Raw genomic sequence first — 17,081 nt, 5'->3', positions numbered from 1 at the left:
AATTTTAGATTCTTGTATTTATCACACCTGTACAAACATTTTATCCTTATTATGATTACTATTGCACATTTGGGCTTTTTTTTTTTTTTATAGTAACTCTCACATCCACCTTTCAGCTAATGCAGTAAGCAAAGACTAAGTGAACAGTGAACCCTTGCCATGAATATGGAAGTAAACAGCAGCTCAACAGGTGAGACCAAAGTGATCTAAATCAAATCACAACACAGCCATTACTTAATGAATTCCCCACTCCACTTGAGTACTGTTACCAGATACATCCCATGTCAGCTCTTTAACAAGGCTTAACGCTACAAAATGAACCCAGATAGCAGGTATAACGTTCCTTAAAAGGGTTTCTTAGAGAAAGGTAGAATTACTGGGTTTTCCTCTGAAAAGCAAGGGTTGTATTTGAGCATGTATTTTCACCTCCACATCTAGGGTTAAGAAGTTAATGAACTGAACCACAGGCTCTCCAGCTGCATTACAAAATATATATAATTTAAAAATATGCTAATTTTGCATTGTATTTTCCTCTGTGGAGATTACAGCTCTGGTACAGGCTTACATACTGCCGACTGTACACCGTATGTAGTTAAACAGTTGCTTTTGTTACCTCTTCAACTAAAAACATTGTTTGTTTACTTTAATTTCGCAAGAGAAATAACACTCTTGGGACCTGCTATCATCACACCACTATCAGTGCAAAGAATTATTTTAAACCCAGGTAAATTTGCATGGTAATTCTGAGCAGACCTAAGAATAAAAGCTGCTGCTCTGGGAATATTACTGCATTTCAAAATACATAGTATGCTTAAAACACTGACTGAATATAACGCTTATTGGAACAAATGCCTAAACCCTGGCTCAGGGATTTTAAACCTTTGGTACACAAGCACCTTAGATTTAGTATGCAGCTGTTTTGTAAAAAAAAAAAAAAATAAAAATCTCATTAAAACAAGTGAACAGGCTTTCACGACCAGTTATTTACCTGCCTTAGACCTCAAAGAGTAATTAACATTTTAGCACGTTTAAGAACTTCTAGTTAAACCAGTCCTTCCGTTTTTCCATTCCCCCAATTAAACACCCTGCTTTGTCACAGATTACAGTCCATTCTGACCCTTACGTATGTATCCTGAGAAAATACATGCAGAACTGTGCGAAGTTGACGGAAGAACTGAACACGTGTTGTTCGGAGTTGCTGCCAGGGTGATACACAGAGTGGGTTTTACCTATAGCAGGTCCGAGGTGCTCCGCGGCATCCTCCATATACACTGCCTAGTCACCCACCCGTTATGACACAAACGAGCTCTTTGCAGCGCTGTAGAAGCCCTATAACTAAGTTTGGCCCTGCTGCCAGCAGGATGGAGGCATGCTGCCCCGCTCCAGCGTGCTCCTGGCCAGGCACCCCCCCATCCCCCAGGGACACCACCCCCACCCCCATCCCCCAGGATGCTGAGCAGCATCTCTGCTGGCCACATGCCTGCAGCATTCCTTGCAGCCCTCGGCCTCGTTACTGGGGCTTTGGCATCTTTCACAGAACAGCGAGACAAGACTAAGAAAACTCATCCCTTCTAGATATTTCTAGTGGTTGTCAAAAAAACAAAGAAAACAACAAACCAAAGGTTGTTTTTCAGCCTTTGTTTCTTCAAGAAATAAGACTGCATTGATGCTACCTGCGTCCATATGTCTCCCCTGTTGTCTGCAATACATTTAGCCAGTAAATAGTGACTCACAGAAACAAAGCAACTTTCAATTTTCGGGAAAATTGATATAAAAGGGAAAGAGAAATTCCCTAGCTGCCCCCACTGGAGGAGAAACTGCAGAAAAAGCACAACCCTAGTAGCTGTAAAATCCACAGAAAAGCACAGTCAAAAATAACCAAACTGTGAGAAGCAGCTTCACAGGGAGTTCACATCTTATTAGGTACCAAGGACTCCAACTGCAAGATGATTTCATTAGCTATCCTGCTGACAGAAATCCATTTTGAACTATACGCTACATATCTTTTAAGGTACAAAGGTGACAGTTCAGAAGAATTTACAGAGTTCTCTCTCTGCACACAAAAATGAGCTTAGCGGAAATGTTTTAACAGCTTTTTTCCTTTCTCTTAACAGAATTCATAAATTACAGTTTCAGCTCTAAAAATCAGAAGTAATGCAACTAGGATTGCAGATAAAGCATGTGTAAAATACACCTAAGATAAATGCTTTTTTTAAAAAAGCTTTGATAAAATCTACAGCATGTGTACTGTTAAATCATTAATTGCAACATCAGAGTTAGAGTAGCTAAGCATCAACAAGGCAGTAGGAAAGACTACAACTATCAATCATTGCCAAGAATCAGAAACTAAAAATTATTGCTAAGAGCTTATAAAATGCCTTTTCATCTTGTCTCGCTAGATGCTACCTTACTTCTCTGCAAATTCCGACTTCCATCTCAGGTTCATCAGGATTTTCAAAAAGATGAAAAGCTACCACAGCCGTCCCTGCCTGACGCTCTCATCACTGCACAAAACTGCCACCTAAGGAAACACCCTGCACAAATGGAAGACTGTCAGGTGAAAGCACGCCTTGAGATCAAAGTGATTGTGAAGATGACCCTCTAAAGAAAAGGGATGTGAAAAAAGAACAGGTGTATTTGCACACACCCTGGGGCTGTGCAGAAGGTGTTGAAGAGCAGGACCCTGTCCTTGTAACTTTTGGGGTGGTGGTAGAGGACAGGGAAGAAGAGAAATGAGAAGGAAAGACACTAAACTGCTCTTTAGAAGCCTACTGGAAAGTTTTTATGAAGTAGCATCCATTTTTAATAAAGTACTCCTAAAAATGCACAAAGGAATGCAATAATGGGTTGATGAACCACCCTGTAATCCTTCCCCAATCAGTATCAAAACCAGATCAGCATTAGTCACACCCTCACACCAAGAGTCTGGGATTTAGCAGCAACACCGATCTCGTTCCCAGGCCCTAGGTCAGCCAGCCGTGTACGTGGTGGTACGCCCTGCTCAGGCAAAGCCAGCTCCCCCAGGCACAGGCCCTCCAGCTTCAGTTCTCCATCACCACCTCCATGCTGAGAGATCCCCTCCCAGCCTCAGCTGCACCCCCCAGCAAGACTCCTTACAAACTGAATTGTTGTTCAGCAGCACCACAAAAAAAAAAAAAAAAAAGATAGCTAGTTAGCTAGTGGCGTGACAACAGCCAACATCCACAAACCCATTTATTTGCAACAGTTGCTTTTGAACAGAGTCCATCATCTCAAGGGTCTCCTGTCTCACGGAAGAGCCCAAACCCAAAGCTATTTAGAGGAAAAATTTTCTTTGAAGACCACGTGAGTGAGCACTATAGCCTGTTCTCTCCCCCTCCCCCAAACATCCCGAGACACGACTCTAAAAAAACTATACATGTACTTTAATAAACAAAGCTTTGCATTTAATGCCTCGGTGTTACTTAGAGGAAGAACTGCTGTTTCTAATAGTTTTGTAGCTTCAGTGGTTAAAAACTTGTATTGCTGGCTTCATCCAAGTACACAGATACACATCTCAGATCACACACATTTGAAGTATTAACTATTTCTCATGGCATGGGATGTCAGAATTATCTCTGGAAGCACAGCCACCTTTTCCCTCTCATACCACAAGCCCCCCATGGGAGAAGCCCAGGTGCCGATGCACGGCAGGGGGTGGAGAGGGAACAGGAATGCAAGTAGTCGAGCCACAAAAACCAAAAACTCACAGAACATCTAACATTTATCCCAGAGTGTTAAAAAGAGGTTTCACTTCATTTTTCCCTCTCCCAACCACAGATATTTGCTGTAAGTTTTTCTTCTATATTTTGAAAGGCAGCTTAATCCTCTTCCATACACAAGGATTTAAAGACTTGCCTATAGCCTAGAGGACACCACAGGGCGCCTTCATAGGAGTATCTTCTGTCACACGGGAATCTATCCCGTTGGCTTAATTTAACATGAGACTATTAAAGAAAGGCATACCACTGACCTGGGTCCAAATGCCCTCTTCCGAAAGCATTTGCAGCTCTGACACCCAGCCCTCCAGCTGCCAGCATACTGGGGCACTCTGCCTCTCCTTAAGCTGAGGTGCCTGCAAAAGCAAAGGTCTCTTGCCTCCACCCCAGATGGCCTCAGTCTCAACTTAGTTCAGCACCTGCCTTGTAGATGAATGCAGATGGGACCCAGAAACAAACTGTCCATCCATTCCTCAAACAGTTGAGGCCAAGAGCATTTGTGGCACGCACCTACAGCACTGGGCAAGAGCCAGGCAACAACATCCGCTTTCCTCTTACGTGATACCTAAAAGAGGTCCTGCCCACCTCCCCTCCCACAAGGGCAATGCTCCGACCGAAGGAGCTAGGTGAACAGGGGAGATCCATTCCAAATTCCCAGCTGCAACGCAACAGTCAGCAGAGCCTTTACAGAGCCTCTGCACTACTGCACTGACAGCCAAGGGAAGGGTGAGGAACACCTCCTGCAGCTTCACGGCTCCAGGACAGGAGGTTCTGCCCTTCTCAGGAGGAAGCTTTGGAGCCTGCTGGACAGGTCAGCAGAGTGGTTAGCCACAGGTCTCGCCACCCTGGCAGCCAGTTCTATGTCTGAGGACGGAGCCCTCACCATGGGCACGCTGCTCCCAGCCACAGCCCGAGGAGCAGAGGCAGCTCCCCCCGTTGTGCTCCCCATCCTGGGTGCCCAAGTTCACCACCCGCTGCAGGTCTGAGACCAGCTTAAGCAGACAGTCCTTAAGGTCTGAAATGGAGACCGCAAAGCAAGCCTTCTATTTAAAGACCAAGTGATCTCTGCTACTTGACACCAACGAGGCTCAGAAGCTCTCAGCAGCCTAGAAGAATTTATAGCTCAAACCTGCTTTAGATAACTTCAGTCCAGTTCAAGAGTTTGCCACACATCCGAGGACAAGCAGATTATTGGCAGCAGCTCTCTCCTCTCACCCCTTTTAGGGTGAAGTTACAGAAAACAACCCATTTGTTTCCTGGAACAGCAGTACAAGAGCTTCAAATTAACCCTCACAATACAAGTAACTCCCAAATAACTGCATGATGTTCTCCCCCTTCCCGTCCCCAACTGCCTCTCCTGGAGATCGTGAGCTTTGGCTAGGACCAACTGCCACAGCGACTTCTGAAATTCATTAAGGTCAATGAAAGGTGTTACACAAGATACTACAACTTGTGCACAAAAAATTCAGAAGCCTAGAGGGGACTGATGCTACATCCCCAGAAGCACGTGCAAAAGACACCACACAAAGAACATACCCTGGAAAGGAAGGAGCCCAGCTGGGCTGACAGGGGCTGCGCTAGGTCATTCTTACCAACTCATTTCACCCTGCATCCTCTGGTTTAGTAGAAGCACTTGTGTATTTTCTCTGCTTCTACAGTTTTCTATATGCACTTCACCCTACATCCTCTGGCTTAATACAAGCAGTTGTGTATTTTCTCTGCTTCTACAATTTTCTATATGCACAAACACTCAGTACATGCAAACCCACCCATGTTAGTCACGATCACGCTGTTTGCCAAAGGGTAAGATATTCTCATCCTCCATTAGTAATTGAAGGCAATGTAAGTCTTATTGTAACTGAGAGAAAAGCAAGTCCATTTTATTAGCACAACACTTGCTTTATTACATTTATATCAGTGTTTGTTCTGACAATTGTAAGATACAAAACATTCAAATGCACATAATCATGGCAATTTGTCTTAATTAATCAGTAAAGCTAGAACAAAACAAACCTATTTTGCATTGGTTTTACAAGATCTAGATATTATCACATTTCAGCAGACCACTGCATGGGCCTGAAGCGATGAGATACATACATGGGGAATTTTGTGATTCCCCCACCCCCCACCCCCGTTCTATTTTAACAGACGGAATTGATTCTGCTCAGTCAGCCACCACAGCTGTATTGGCTCCAGCAAGTACAACGGGTCAACCAAAATGGTGCTCTAAACTGAAAAAATCCAGACAGCAAAAACAATGTTAGAAAGCTGCTTATTGTGCAAAGATCTGGAGTAAACACCCTAATTTTAATCCTTCAAGCATGTACTAGTGAGAAAGGAACATCCATTTCAGAAGCAATCCTAGGCAATGCCTGTTTTATACTGCTTCTGTAAAAGAAACACCCAGTTCTCTATGAGATGGCCAACTGTCATTTGTTCTTTTTAGTAAAACCTATTTTATAGAATATGGGGGTTTATTATTATTTAGCTAAAGAAAAGACTTTCCTTCATCTGATCAGTCTTAGTGGGCTTCAGGCAGTTGTAAGCACTTGACACACACCAACAATGGCATTTGGACAAGCCTTATTAATACAGGAATACACAGAACAACATTACTGTGCTTGGTACAGAACCACAGTTTATTAAAGGCACATACTTTGCCGAGAAGTTAATGGAAAAGAGTTTCCCAAAAGCATAAACATAACTAGAAAAAAAATATTCAGCCATCACCCATACATATTTATATTCAAATTATCTTGGATTAAGACGAAACCAAAAGCCCTGGAAGTAGTTTTCAGGAGACCTGGACTTCAGCAGGACTTTCAGAGTCTAAGTAAGATGAACCGATAGCTTTAGTAAGCAACTATGGTACAGTTCCTCCCCCTACCCCACCCCCCCCCACCCCAAAAAAAAAGTCATTGCAAAAGAAAATTAAAAAAAGGACTGGTGTGTAACACAAACATGGCCATTTCCTTTCAGGTTTTCATTTTCTTAGAAAAAGCTAGGAATCAAAGCAATTTTAACTAATTACCTAACCAAAAGTTACATTAAAATTCAAATTAACTTTGGTAAAGTGCTGCCAAGATTTGTAACGGGATCAAATAGTACTTAAAGCATGTTTAGTTTTCCTTTGAGATGTCAGAAATGAAGATCAGATTTAATTTGCAAAAAATGGCCGAATAAAAACCCCACAAATGTTATTTGAGCCTGTTTTCTCCTATCTGTTTTCCTCAGAGTTCATGAATAAGTGTTTTGTATCCCTCTGTGGCAAACAACTGAAGAACAGATGGTATTAGGTCTTAAGTTACTCCTTCCTTGATAGTTTAAACAAGACGAAATGCCATATTATGGGAGTCTACATTTTACCCATTACTCCCACTGTGTATTTAACCACCTTATTATACAGCCATTATGCTGTATTAGCACAATTATTTTCCAGTAAATCACTTTTGGAAATCTGATTGTGTACACTGTGACACCTGATACGAATTAAAATGCACATGCACTTATGTGGAAGATTCTTGAGAAGGAAGAAATCCATCAGCTCCAGAAACTCACTTATTCAGAAGAACACAGCAGTAGCCACAGTGGGCTTAGACAGGTTCTGGCATGTTTAGTAGGGGCAATATTATTTAATAAGCATTGTTGAGATGACAGTGAATGGAAAACCCAGGTATGTAAGACCAACTGAAGCCTGAGATGGAGCATCTTCCAAAAATGAAGATGAATACTTTTGCAAGTTCACTTATTTCAGGGATTGAATAGAAGGGATATCACTACACAGCACTCGCTGCACATATTTGGAGTAAGCCAAGTCACTGCTAACAAACAGAACAGTCACTCTAGAAAAATTCTGGTACACGTTTACTGCCAGCTGATTTAGAGCTCAGTCCAAGTTCCTCAGTCCCTACAGACAACTCACTAGCAACTAAGATGCTCCATAAGGCTTAGAGGTGTTCAGTGACACTGAACCTTGTGTCCACAACACAGGTGACTGCAGGAAACACTGGAGAACAGGCAGGACCTGCGATCTCCTCCTTATGCCAGACTCTGTGCCTTTTATGTGGGCATGATCATCTGCAAGGTGAGAGTCAGGATGGCTCCGAAGCTATGTAGCACCCAAGTAAATTCAGAACAGACAAAATTCCCCAAGCAGCAAGCTGTTTTGGGCAAGCATCATGCCAAAAGGAGGTGTGGAGTTCATTTCTTTGGAGGAAAATGAGATTTTATTCAGAGATATGGGAAGCTGCTTATGGTTTGAAGATTAGTCCGTTCCAGAGCAAGGGACCAGGTCTAACAAAACTGTTTTGTTGTTTATGTGGAAACTGGATTTAGAAAGATCTACAAGTACTCTTAGGGCAGAGAAGAGAGGTACGGAGAGCGAGGCTGCACACCTCCCTTTTTACAGGCCATGCTTTCACCAACTGATAAAAGCCTTTTTCTTATTTCCTCTGCACAAGTGAAATGGAGGCAAAGAGGAGCTCAGGCTCTTCTCTCTCTCTGAATGTAAAGAAAAATCATCACACCAGGTCCAGCAGAGATGTGAAAGTATCTATCATCTTGCAGTTCTAACAACTGATCCAGACTCCACTGTGGAAGAGGCTGCAGCCATTTATTGTTGCACAGAATTTAATTCTAAAACCTCACTCCTGGCAGAAAGGCAGGCTTCTCATTTCAGAGCAGGTAGAAGGGCAACAGGAGAGCGGCGAGTTGGTTCCTCCATTTCAGAGCTACATAGGAACAGCAAGAGACTGGATGAAGGTTGTTCCTAGCAGACTTTGCAGCTCCACAGAAAACAGCCAGCTTCCCCCTCCTTGCCAAGCCAGCTCCCGGGCACACTGAAGCCAGCATGGGATAGCACCCACGCTCACTAACTGGGCAGCGTCACTTCAGGGAAATTCTGCATTTCCAGATAACTTTCATTTCACATGGACGAGCTTAAACAAGAAAACTAGTTCTGCTTCTGCATGACCATTTCAGATATTCTTCAAACATTATATGCACAAACCCCTCCTATTGCAGAGCAATGAGGATGTCCCTTCCAACAGGAGTGCCAAGTGTCACACATCTCACATGACATGCCTTTGGCTGACCTTTTCCTATGCCTACAAGCTGTACGGGTATCACACATCAGCACTTACCTTGTATTTATGTTTTCTGGCCAGTCAGACCTACCACAGAGCCTACTGAACACACAGGTAAGGATCCTGCTGCCAGCAGGCAACAGCTATGTCATGGCAAGTCTAAAAATGGATTTCCCCTGATCAGACAGCAGCAGCAAGCTCTTCTCAGCACCCAAACCTACCACTCCACTGGGGCTCCTGAAGCATGGGAGATTTATCATCATCTACCTCCTCACCAATCCCTTTATACCCAGGCCTTACAGTGGGGTCTCTACCCTCCCAAGAATCACTTTTCCCAACTTCTGCAGCACATCTAATCACTCAGAGCATGCAAAAACACTGTTAACCCAACAGCCAAATTGCTATTACCACCCGTTCTTGCACACCACTACCAGTGCTACTGAGCTTTCTTCAGACTTCTGTTATACCCCAACCACCAAAAAAAAAAAAAGGCATCAGACCAGAAATACAAGCACGTTCTACACACAAGACAGACTGCATATCAAGTGCAAACACTACTAAGATGACAGCTTGCAACATCAACTTTTCCCTCCCCCCATCAGCAATGGATAAGAGATTAAAGGGACCAGAAATATCCTTCACACCAAGTTCTGATCTTCTTTTAAATAATTTCCTCTTGTGGCAACTGGACCCCACACATACAGTGTGAAGAGTTTAACCAGGATTAAAAGAGCATACAGCCACCCCTTAGGCAAAGCATACTCAAAAGCAAAAGAACAGTCACTTGATTCCAAAGCAGAACAAGAAGCCTGACCCAGCTCTTTCATTTACTGAATTTGAGAAGCAGTCTATTAATAGTTCACTACTATATCCCTACCCTGCTTCTCTATGTCAAGGCAACAGCTATACTAACAAAACCCAGTGACACAGGCACATGTTTTCATATTTATACTGTAAAACAGAGATTGTTCAAATTTGAACAGATGCCACTACCTCAAGAATTAACTTGAAACAGACAAAATTAGTCCCAGAATTAATTTAAAATGAGCACAAAACAATATCTGGTACAGGCTTTCAGGTACCATCTCCTTCCTTTCTTGTCCCAAACAGATTTTCTAGATTACTCTGTTCCATTTACACTACAAAGTTTACCCAGCCAATAAATTAACAGCAGAGATAGTAATCAGTCACTATTTTCACATCAGACAAATGCTGTCAGCCAACAAGGATGCTAACAGAAGTCAAACTACCACACCAGTGAAAATCCTGAAGGCTTTACCTTTTTCAGAAAGAAATCCCCTGGATTCTTGATACAGGGGCATAGGACATCCTCCTCCCTCCACACAATTCAACTCTACATCATTGATTTTGCCAGAAGTGACTTGCCACAATGTTAGAGCAAAGTGAACTTGCTTTAACATTGCCCATTTTACAGGCTCCCACTTGTAACCAAGCAAGCATATCTGCTTACACAAAACCACCTCAGCTGTGGACCTTTGGTATTGCTTTAAGCAACTATCACATGTCTTCCAGGTGGATATCAGATTAAAAACACTGCTTAAAAACTTAAGAAGATAGGTGCATTGGCATCATAGCCTTCTCTCATACATAAGGTAACACACTTGGAAATAAACTGCATGCTTTTCCTCCTTTCCTCCACTGAAGCCAGAAATTTTGCTTCAAGGAAAGATTATCAGCCTTAGAAACAAAAATTAACAACTTCACTAAGTCTAGAATTAATGATTTCAAATGCCCTTTTTATTCACCTTTATTAAAACAAAGTCTAGTCTCATCTTGTACTTCTAGAATATTCATGCCATATTAAAAAAATAATCAATCTGCTATCAGCCAATCTGGATGAGCTTCTCATTTAAGGAATAAAAACAGATCGAGAAAATTATCTGTTCCCATATTAATATTGCATATCAATCAAATGAAAGAAGTGTTCAGAAATTAAATGCATCCACAGTTAGAACTTAATTCTCAGTTAAGATCTGTGCCCTCCAAAAATTTTAAACTCCTCAATATCTGAGTGACTTAAACTTTTGCATTTTTTCCCCCCTTTGGTTCAGGCAGTTTGAAAGGACTGGCAGTGACATAAAAAGGAAAGTGTCCTATAAAACCAAGGAATAACTCACCTACCTTGTAAAGACAATTAAGTTTTTCCCTACAGAACTATACTACCAGAAGCTTGGCAGAACAGCTGCCAGTGCAGTGACAAGAAATTGCCACCTCAGAGCAGCAGAACTATTTGTGGCTGTTTCACCATTACAGACTCACTGGTTTGGCGGTCATTTGGAAAGTGCTGTCAGAGCTATTCTAAATACCCTTGATTTCTAATTTCAGCTATACAGGCAAGGAAGGAGAGCTGACCTCTGCCCATCCTTCACTCTTACAGAGCTTCCCAGATACCTCTGACATCTGATACCTGAACCAAGCTCTGCCCCAGGGAGCATCAAGGACTCCCATGCATTCTCACACACAGCAGCTGGAGACCAGGCTTCCCGAAGAAACCAGCATCCACCTAAGCACCAGTATTGCAGGGCTGAGAACAAGCCTTGGGCAACCAGCTGAAAAAGCCTGGCTTCCCCGCGGTGCTCACCCCCAGGCATTTCTCACTTTCCCACCACAGGTACAGCAACAGCAGAGGATGAGACTGTCCATCCTTTCCACATTTCCAACAAAGAAAACTAAAAATTAAACACAATCAAACAGAAGCTCAGTATCTGCAGTCCAAGCAAGAATCATGAAGCCCAATGAGGTCCCTGCATTTGACAGAGTATCCAGTTTGACTCTTCTGCAGTTTCACTGCACGTTCCAAAAGGGAAATAGGATGGGGATTTTGAAACTATTCATTTAACTAAAAAGATGATTTGGCTTGCCAGCAGCCGATCGCCAAAAGCCTGTATTCCTTATTCATGACCTAACATTGTACTTAGGAGCGCAACACTGAAATACTGTTGTGCTGAAGCCTCACCGCACAGCAATTGTATGCCACCAATTAAAATTAATTATAGCTGTTGAAAACCTTAGAATGCAAACCCTCCAAATGCAAGGGCATGCTAATCCTGCTCCAATGCTTCAGTTTCAGGAAGGAACAATAAATTTATTTTCTAGCTAGAATCAGACTACAGCTTTTACATCTTCAGACAGGTCTAAACCCCAGATCTAGTTTGGTTAGTATTTGGATCCTGCCCTAATCCAAGCCATAATTCTGGTTCTGAACCCTAAAGCCATCTTTTCAATGAAACAAAACCACCGAACGAGAACGGCTCGCAAGGTCTTTGTACAGACAGACAAAAAAAAAAAAACACAACAGACACACAGGCAACAGTACAACTGGGCTGAAAAAAATGCTGAGCGAGGACAGAGGATTAACGCCTGCATGGAACCTCAATACTGTTAGTTTTTGACTCTCCAGCTCTGAAAGTAACAAGGTACAAGTACGTCTCCAGAAGACAAAGTACAGGTTTTTGCAGTTTTTCCACAGAAAGGCTCTAGGTATGGGTTTTGATGGTGTGAGACTGCAGAGGAAGGAATTTTGTCTTCAGCAGCACAGTGACGATTGCTTCCACTCAGTCTTCTGCTATGTCTATCTGAACTTAAAATTTCTGCAGAGAAAGAGGCAAACAGGGGCACATCGAACCAGCACATTACATAAAAATTTTCAAGATGTCATGAATAAAACGATTACTTGACAGCACTCTGAACTTTTTCCCAGTAAGACTCTAGCTGAATTGAGAGTACACTACAAGTCAAAAAAGCCCAAGACAACACACAGCCATTCACACCTTCTCCTGACTGCTTCCTTCATGCAAATTCCTCCCAGAAGCACCGGCTTTAATGCCATGGTGATTAGAGACTTCTGTTATTCAGCTGGACCTTCCCAATCCAGACCAAAGTACTGGCTTTCAACATTCACTCACCATCTCACGTGACCCAGCTTCTGGCATCACCTCCAAACCTGCACACGCTCGGACAGCAGCGTTTGAGGAGAACCACCAGCCCTTACCTACTTCTATGGATTCACACCAATTTCTCTAAAGCAATTGGAGGCCAAAAATACATTCTGCATTAAACTGAAATTATCTAGTTGTAAAATCTGCATTCTATTTGCTTTGGCTTAAATCAAACTAGTGGGAATAAGGAAGTTATTACAGATTATTTCTAGGAATTCTTGAACTGGCTGCATGTGTAATCAAGAGTCACCAGGAAGAAGAAAACCAATCGCCAGGTAAGCTTCACACTGCAATTTCCCCTTTCCAATCTCTCCTTAGGTGCAAATGTCCCAAACACTGGAATTTCAATACGCCACATTCTCCAACGCAGTCTTTTGTAGTTAAAGCTATTCTTTTACAGAAAATATACTGGAAATACATCTATTTCCATTTCCCTGGTGGAATCCACTGGGAATGGAGCAGGATGAATTCCTGACCCTGGCAATCTCTCTGCAGTGGCAGAGCGGGTGCACTGCTGGGACAGCTGAGCATCACAGCTGAGCATCCTCTGCCCGCAGCCGAGCCCTCCCTCGGCAGCATCCCAGCTACCATCCTAAACCAGTTTCAGGCAGCCAAAGTAAAAGTCTTACATGTTCGGGATTCGGTTTCAAGCAGGAGCCAAACAAAGCCCAGGCCTGCCCGCAAGGCTCTCCCCTGGCAGCGCCCACCTCCCTCAACCCCCCTTTAAACCCCCTTGGCAGCCCCTCAGCCTCCCCTGCGAGCCCACCAGGGCCCCTGCCAGGCTGGGGGTGAAGGGGTCCACCCCCTTACCACCAGCTCAGAGCCATACCTGGGGCTCTGCCTTCTGCATCCCAGTCTCACCCAAGCCAGGACTATCCAGACTCAGAAGTGCCCCCCATACTTCTTAAGCAAGCAGCACTGCAGTGAATATCATGCAAGGAAATCATTAGGGAATAAAGATGTGGCTGTACATCTGTCCCCACATATCCCAGCAAGCCAGGAGCTATTTACAAATAGATTGGGCCAACATTAAGAAAAATAAACAAGCGATCAGGAGCTCAGGCTTAATATATCACACTTACATGTTACTCTCTCATGCTCTTGTGGATCATAAAGCTCAGTCAGCCAGTGGGAGTATAAGGACCCCCAAATCATAACTAGGAGTTAAATGTTCTCATTCCCACCAGCATTAGGGTAACTCAGACTGATAGCTCAAGAAAAAAATTTAAGATCTGTCTTGGGTTTTTCTTAGCTCACTACTGTTAGCATCCATTTGAATGAGACCTAAAAGGCACTAAAAGCGTCACAAAGAAAAGAATTAAACATATACTGCTGTCGTTTTTACAGAAGTTAAAATACAAAAATCACTGAGAGGGCAACAGCTATGTCCCAAACCGGCTGAGGAGGGTACCTGACCCTTCGCTCTCGTTAGCTGCGGCTGGCTGGCTTCACCGCAAGGATCTAGACCTCAACTCGGCTCTGCTATTGAACAGCCTCGAGAAAGGCGATGGATGCACGGGCCCCTGAGCCGGCCGACCCTGACCAGAGCAAGCAAGGGCCAGGTACCCGCGGGGGCTGGGGCAGGGCAGCGGCCGCTGTACGACCACAAGGCATTTACAGCCGGAGCAAAAGGCAGCTCGCTCCCGCAAACGCCCGCCGAGTCATTCGCGCCCAGCCCTGAGCCCGGGCCCGCAGCTGCCCTCCCCGGGGTGCTCGGTGCTCCCTCGGCAGGCGCAGGGACAGGGACGGGTCGGCCCCGGGCCCGAGAGGGTTAAGCCTGGGAGGAGCGTACGTAAGGTGGTGGGTTGCGAGCCAATGAGCCCGTTGCGCTATAGTTAGCCTGGATACCGAGCGATGGGGGCTATAAAGGCTGCTCAAAGCTGAGCTGCTGGAGATGACACCGGCACGGTGCCCTTAGCTCCCAGGCTTACAAAACAGAAAAAAAAAAAAAAAACCACAACAAAAACACCCAAACCACAGCACACAAGAGGATCAGCTCGGCTTACCTGAAGTTCACACCACGCAACTTCCACCCACGTCTCCGTGTCCAGACCCTTATAGACCGTTTTGAAGGATCCCCTCCCGAGTTCAATATCAAACTTTAGGAACCTGCCATCCAGCGAGGTGGCAACGGCTTTCATATCGGCCTCCTCCTCCGGCTCCTCTTTCTTCGGCTTGCTCTGATCTTTGGAAGCATCCGACGCCTCTTTCCTCTCCGCGTCTTTGCCAGGCTCCCGCTGCTCGTCGGCGGTCGCGGCAGGGCCGGGGGCGGGCTCGGCCCCCAGGCACACCTTCCCCGCGGCCCCGCGCCCGGCCTTCGCCCGCTCCGCGATTATCCGCCGGGTCTTCGGGAGCAGGATGATTTTCCGCTGATGCTCTGACTCGGGAAGGTCGAAAGCAGGCTCCTCCTGATCCGAGTCCACCACGCTCCTGCGCAGGAAGCGCTGATGGACCATTTTGGGGTCCCTGGAGCTGGGGGCGCGGCGCGGCGGGGCCGGGGCTCCCGGCATTGCAGCAGCGTCCGCGGCCGCCCCGCTCCCCCCGCCGCCGGCCGCTCCATCAATATTCATGCTCGTCTCCGCAGCCGGGGGAGCGCCGGGCTCGGCAGTCGCTGGAAACCCGCCACGGCCGCCGCCTCCTCTGCCTCCCCGCCGAGGTGCCGATCTGGCATCGCCCCCAGTTTCCATTAGGTCTGAGGTTTCAGCGCCCGCCGCCGCCCCCGGGCTGGGGAAGTCACCGTGCTCCATGCCCGCGCCGAGCCGCCCCGCCGCCACCTGCGAGGGGCAAGGCAGCGCCCTGAGGCACCGACGGCCGCGGCTCAGCCCCGGCCGCCGGGCACCGCTCCCCCGGCCGCGGGGCTCGCCCCAGCGCGGCGCTGCCCCGGGCACGGCCACGCCGCGGCCCCGGGCGGGAGGGCTGCGGCCAGCCGCACCCCCCCCCCCTCCCCCGGCCCGGCGAGGGTCCGGGCTCAGGTGCGCGGCGGGGCCGCCTCACCTGCGGCGGGGGCGGGCGGGGCCGCGCACAAAGGCGCGGCGGGGCCGCTTACTTACGTGCGGAGCGGGGGGCTGCCGCCCTCAGCGCCATGGACGGGGATGAGAAGGGCGGCGGGGAGAAGGGGCGGGCGCCGCCGTGCGTGCGCCCGCCCGGGTGTGCGCGCCGCGGAGAGGGAGCCGGGGAGCCGGCAGCGGGGCCCCGCGGCCCGCCCCTGCGCGCTGCAGCACGCCCCTGCCCGCAGTGCCGGCCTCCCCGCTCCGCCGCCGGCCCGGCCCTGCCGCAGCCCCCCCCGGCCCAGCCCCCGCCCCGCCGCCGCCGCCGCTTTTGTCAATGGACGCGCTCCCCGGCGAGCGCCCATTTAAGGCACCGGCGCTCGGCGGCCGCCAATGAGGCGGCGGAGGGCGGCCCCCCCGGCCCGGCCCGCCCCCCCGCCCAGACAATGGGAGGGTCCGGGGCGCGCCGCCGCCTCGCCCCGCGGCGCGGGAGGGGGCTGGGGGGGCCGGACAGCGGCCGCCCCCCCCCCGGGCAGGTGGCCCCGCACCGCCCACCCGGGGAGCACCTTCCTGGGGGCGGGACCGACCCCCAGCGGCTCCGTGCGCCGCCTGCGGCGCGGCCGGCGAGGGGGTGGGCGCAGCCAGCAGCCGCCCGCCCTCGCTGCGGCCGAGCGGGGGTCGCTTGGGAGCGGCCCCAGCCCCGTCCTGCCCGTCGTTCGCCAGAAGCCCCCACGCGTGGAACGCGAGCGGGGGCTACTCCCGCCCCGGACCGCAGCGACGCCGGGCTCCCCGCTGGCGGCAGGTCCGGCCGCGTCGCCGCACGCACCGGGGAGCTCTTTGTTTGGGGTCGGGGGCTTTTCCCCAGCCCCGGCAGCTCGCCAGGCACTCGGAGACCACCGGCCGTGGGGGCGGCGCCGGGCCAGGCTGGGGGGGGCCGGAGCGGGGGAGCCCAGCCCTGCTGCCCCGGTGCGGGGCGGGGGGGCGCCCGGCTGGCTGCGGCTGCGCCCCCCGGCAGCTTGGGCAGCGCTGCTGGGTGAATTCGCGAAAGGGCTCTGGTCCCCGGCACTGCCAGGCTTGCGCGCTGAAGTGTTGGCTTCATGCAACCACACCACAGGGTCTAGTAATTAAAATCCAGCTAAATGAAAAAAGGAAAAAAAAAAAAAAAAGAGGTAAGAGGTTTACCAAGTAATTGTTCCCCGAGATTTCTGAAGGAAGTTGACTGCCAGGCAACCATAATGAGTTTTAATTTTGATTAATTCTTTTTTCGGTATGGAAGATGAAAAGAAAAAAAAACACAACCCTTTTAAAATGAGA

General features: G+C 47.7%; 1 protein-coding gene across 10 annotated transcripts in view; it reads right to left on the bottom strand.

Annotated features, from left to right (window-relative positions):
* WNK2 (WNK lysine deficient protein kinase 2) overlaps positions 1-16,076 on the bottom strand; it is a 112,407-nt gene extending 96,331 nt beyond the window's left edge. For all 10 annotated transcript variants that reach the window (XM_056337789.1, XM_056337791.1, XM_056337792.1 and 7 more), the window contains exons 1-2: positions 15,831-16,076; positions 14,787-15,554 (exon numbers count right to left, since the gene is read on the bottom strand). In XM_056337789.1, coding sequence (XP_056193764.1) covers positions 14,787-15,527 — 741 coding nt within the window. In that variant the 5' untranslated portion in view covers positions 15,528-15,554; positions 15,831-16,076. The remainder of the gene's footprint in view (positions 1-14,786; positions 15,555-15,830) is intronic.
* Positions 16,077-17,081: the final 1,005 nt, after the last annotated feature.

This window comes from Falco biarmicus, chromosome 4 (genome assembly GCF_023638135.1).
Source record: "Falco biarmicus isolate bFalBia1 chromosome 4, bFalBia1.pri, whole genome shotgun sequence".
NCBI classification, from domain to species: Eukaryota; Metazoa; Chordata; class Aves; order Falconiformes; family Falconidae; genus Falco; species Falco biarmicus.
The sequence above is the reverse complement of the archived record's forward strand: the minus strand, read 5'-3'. Positions and strand labels throughout refer to the sequence as shown.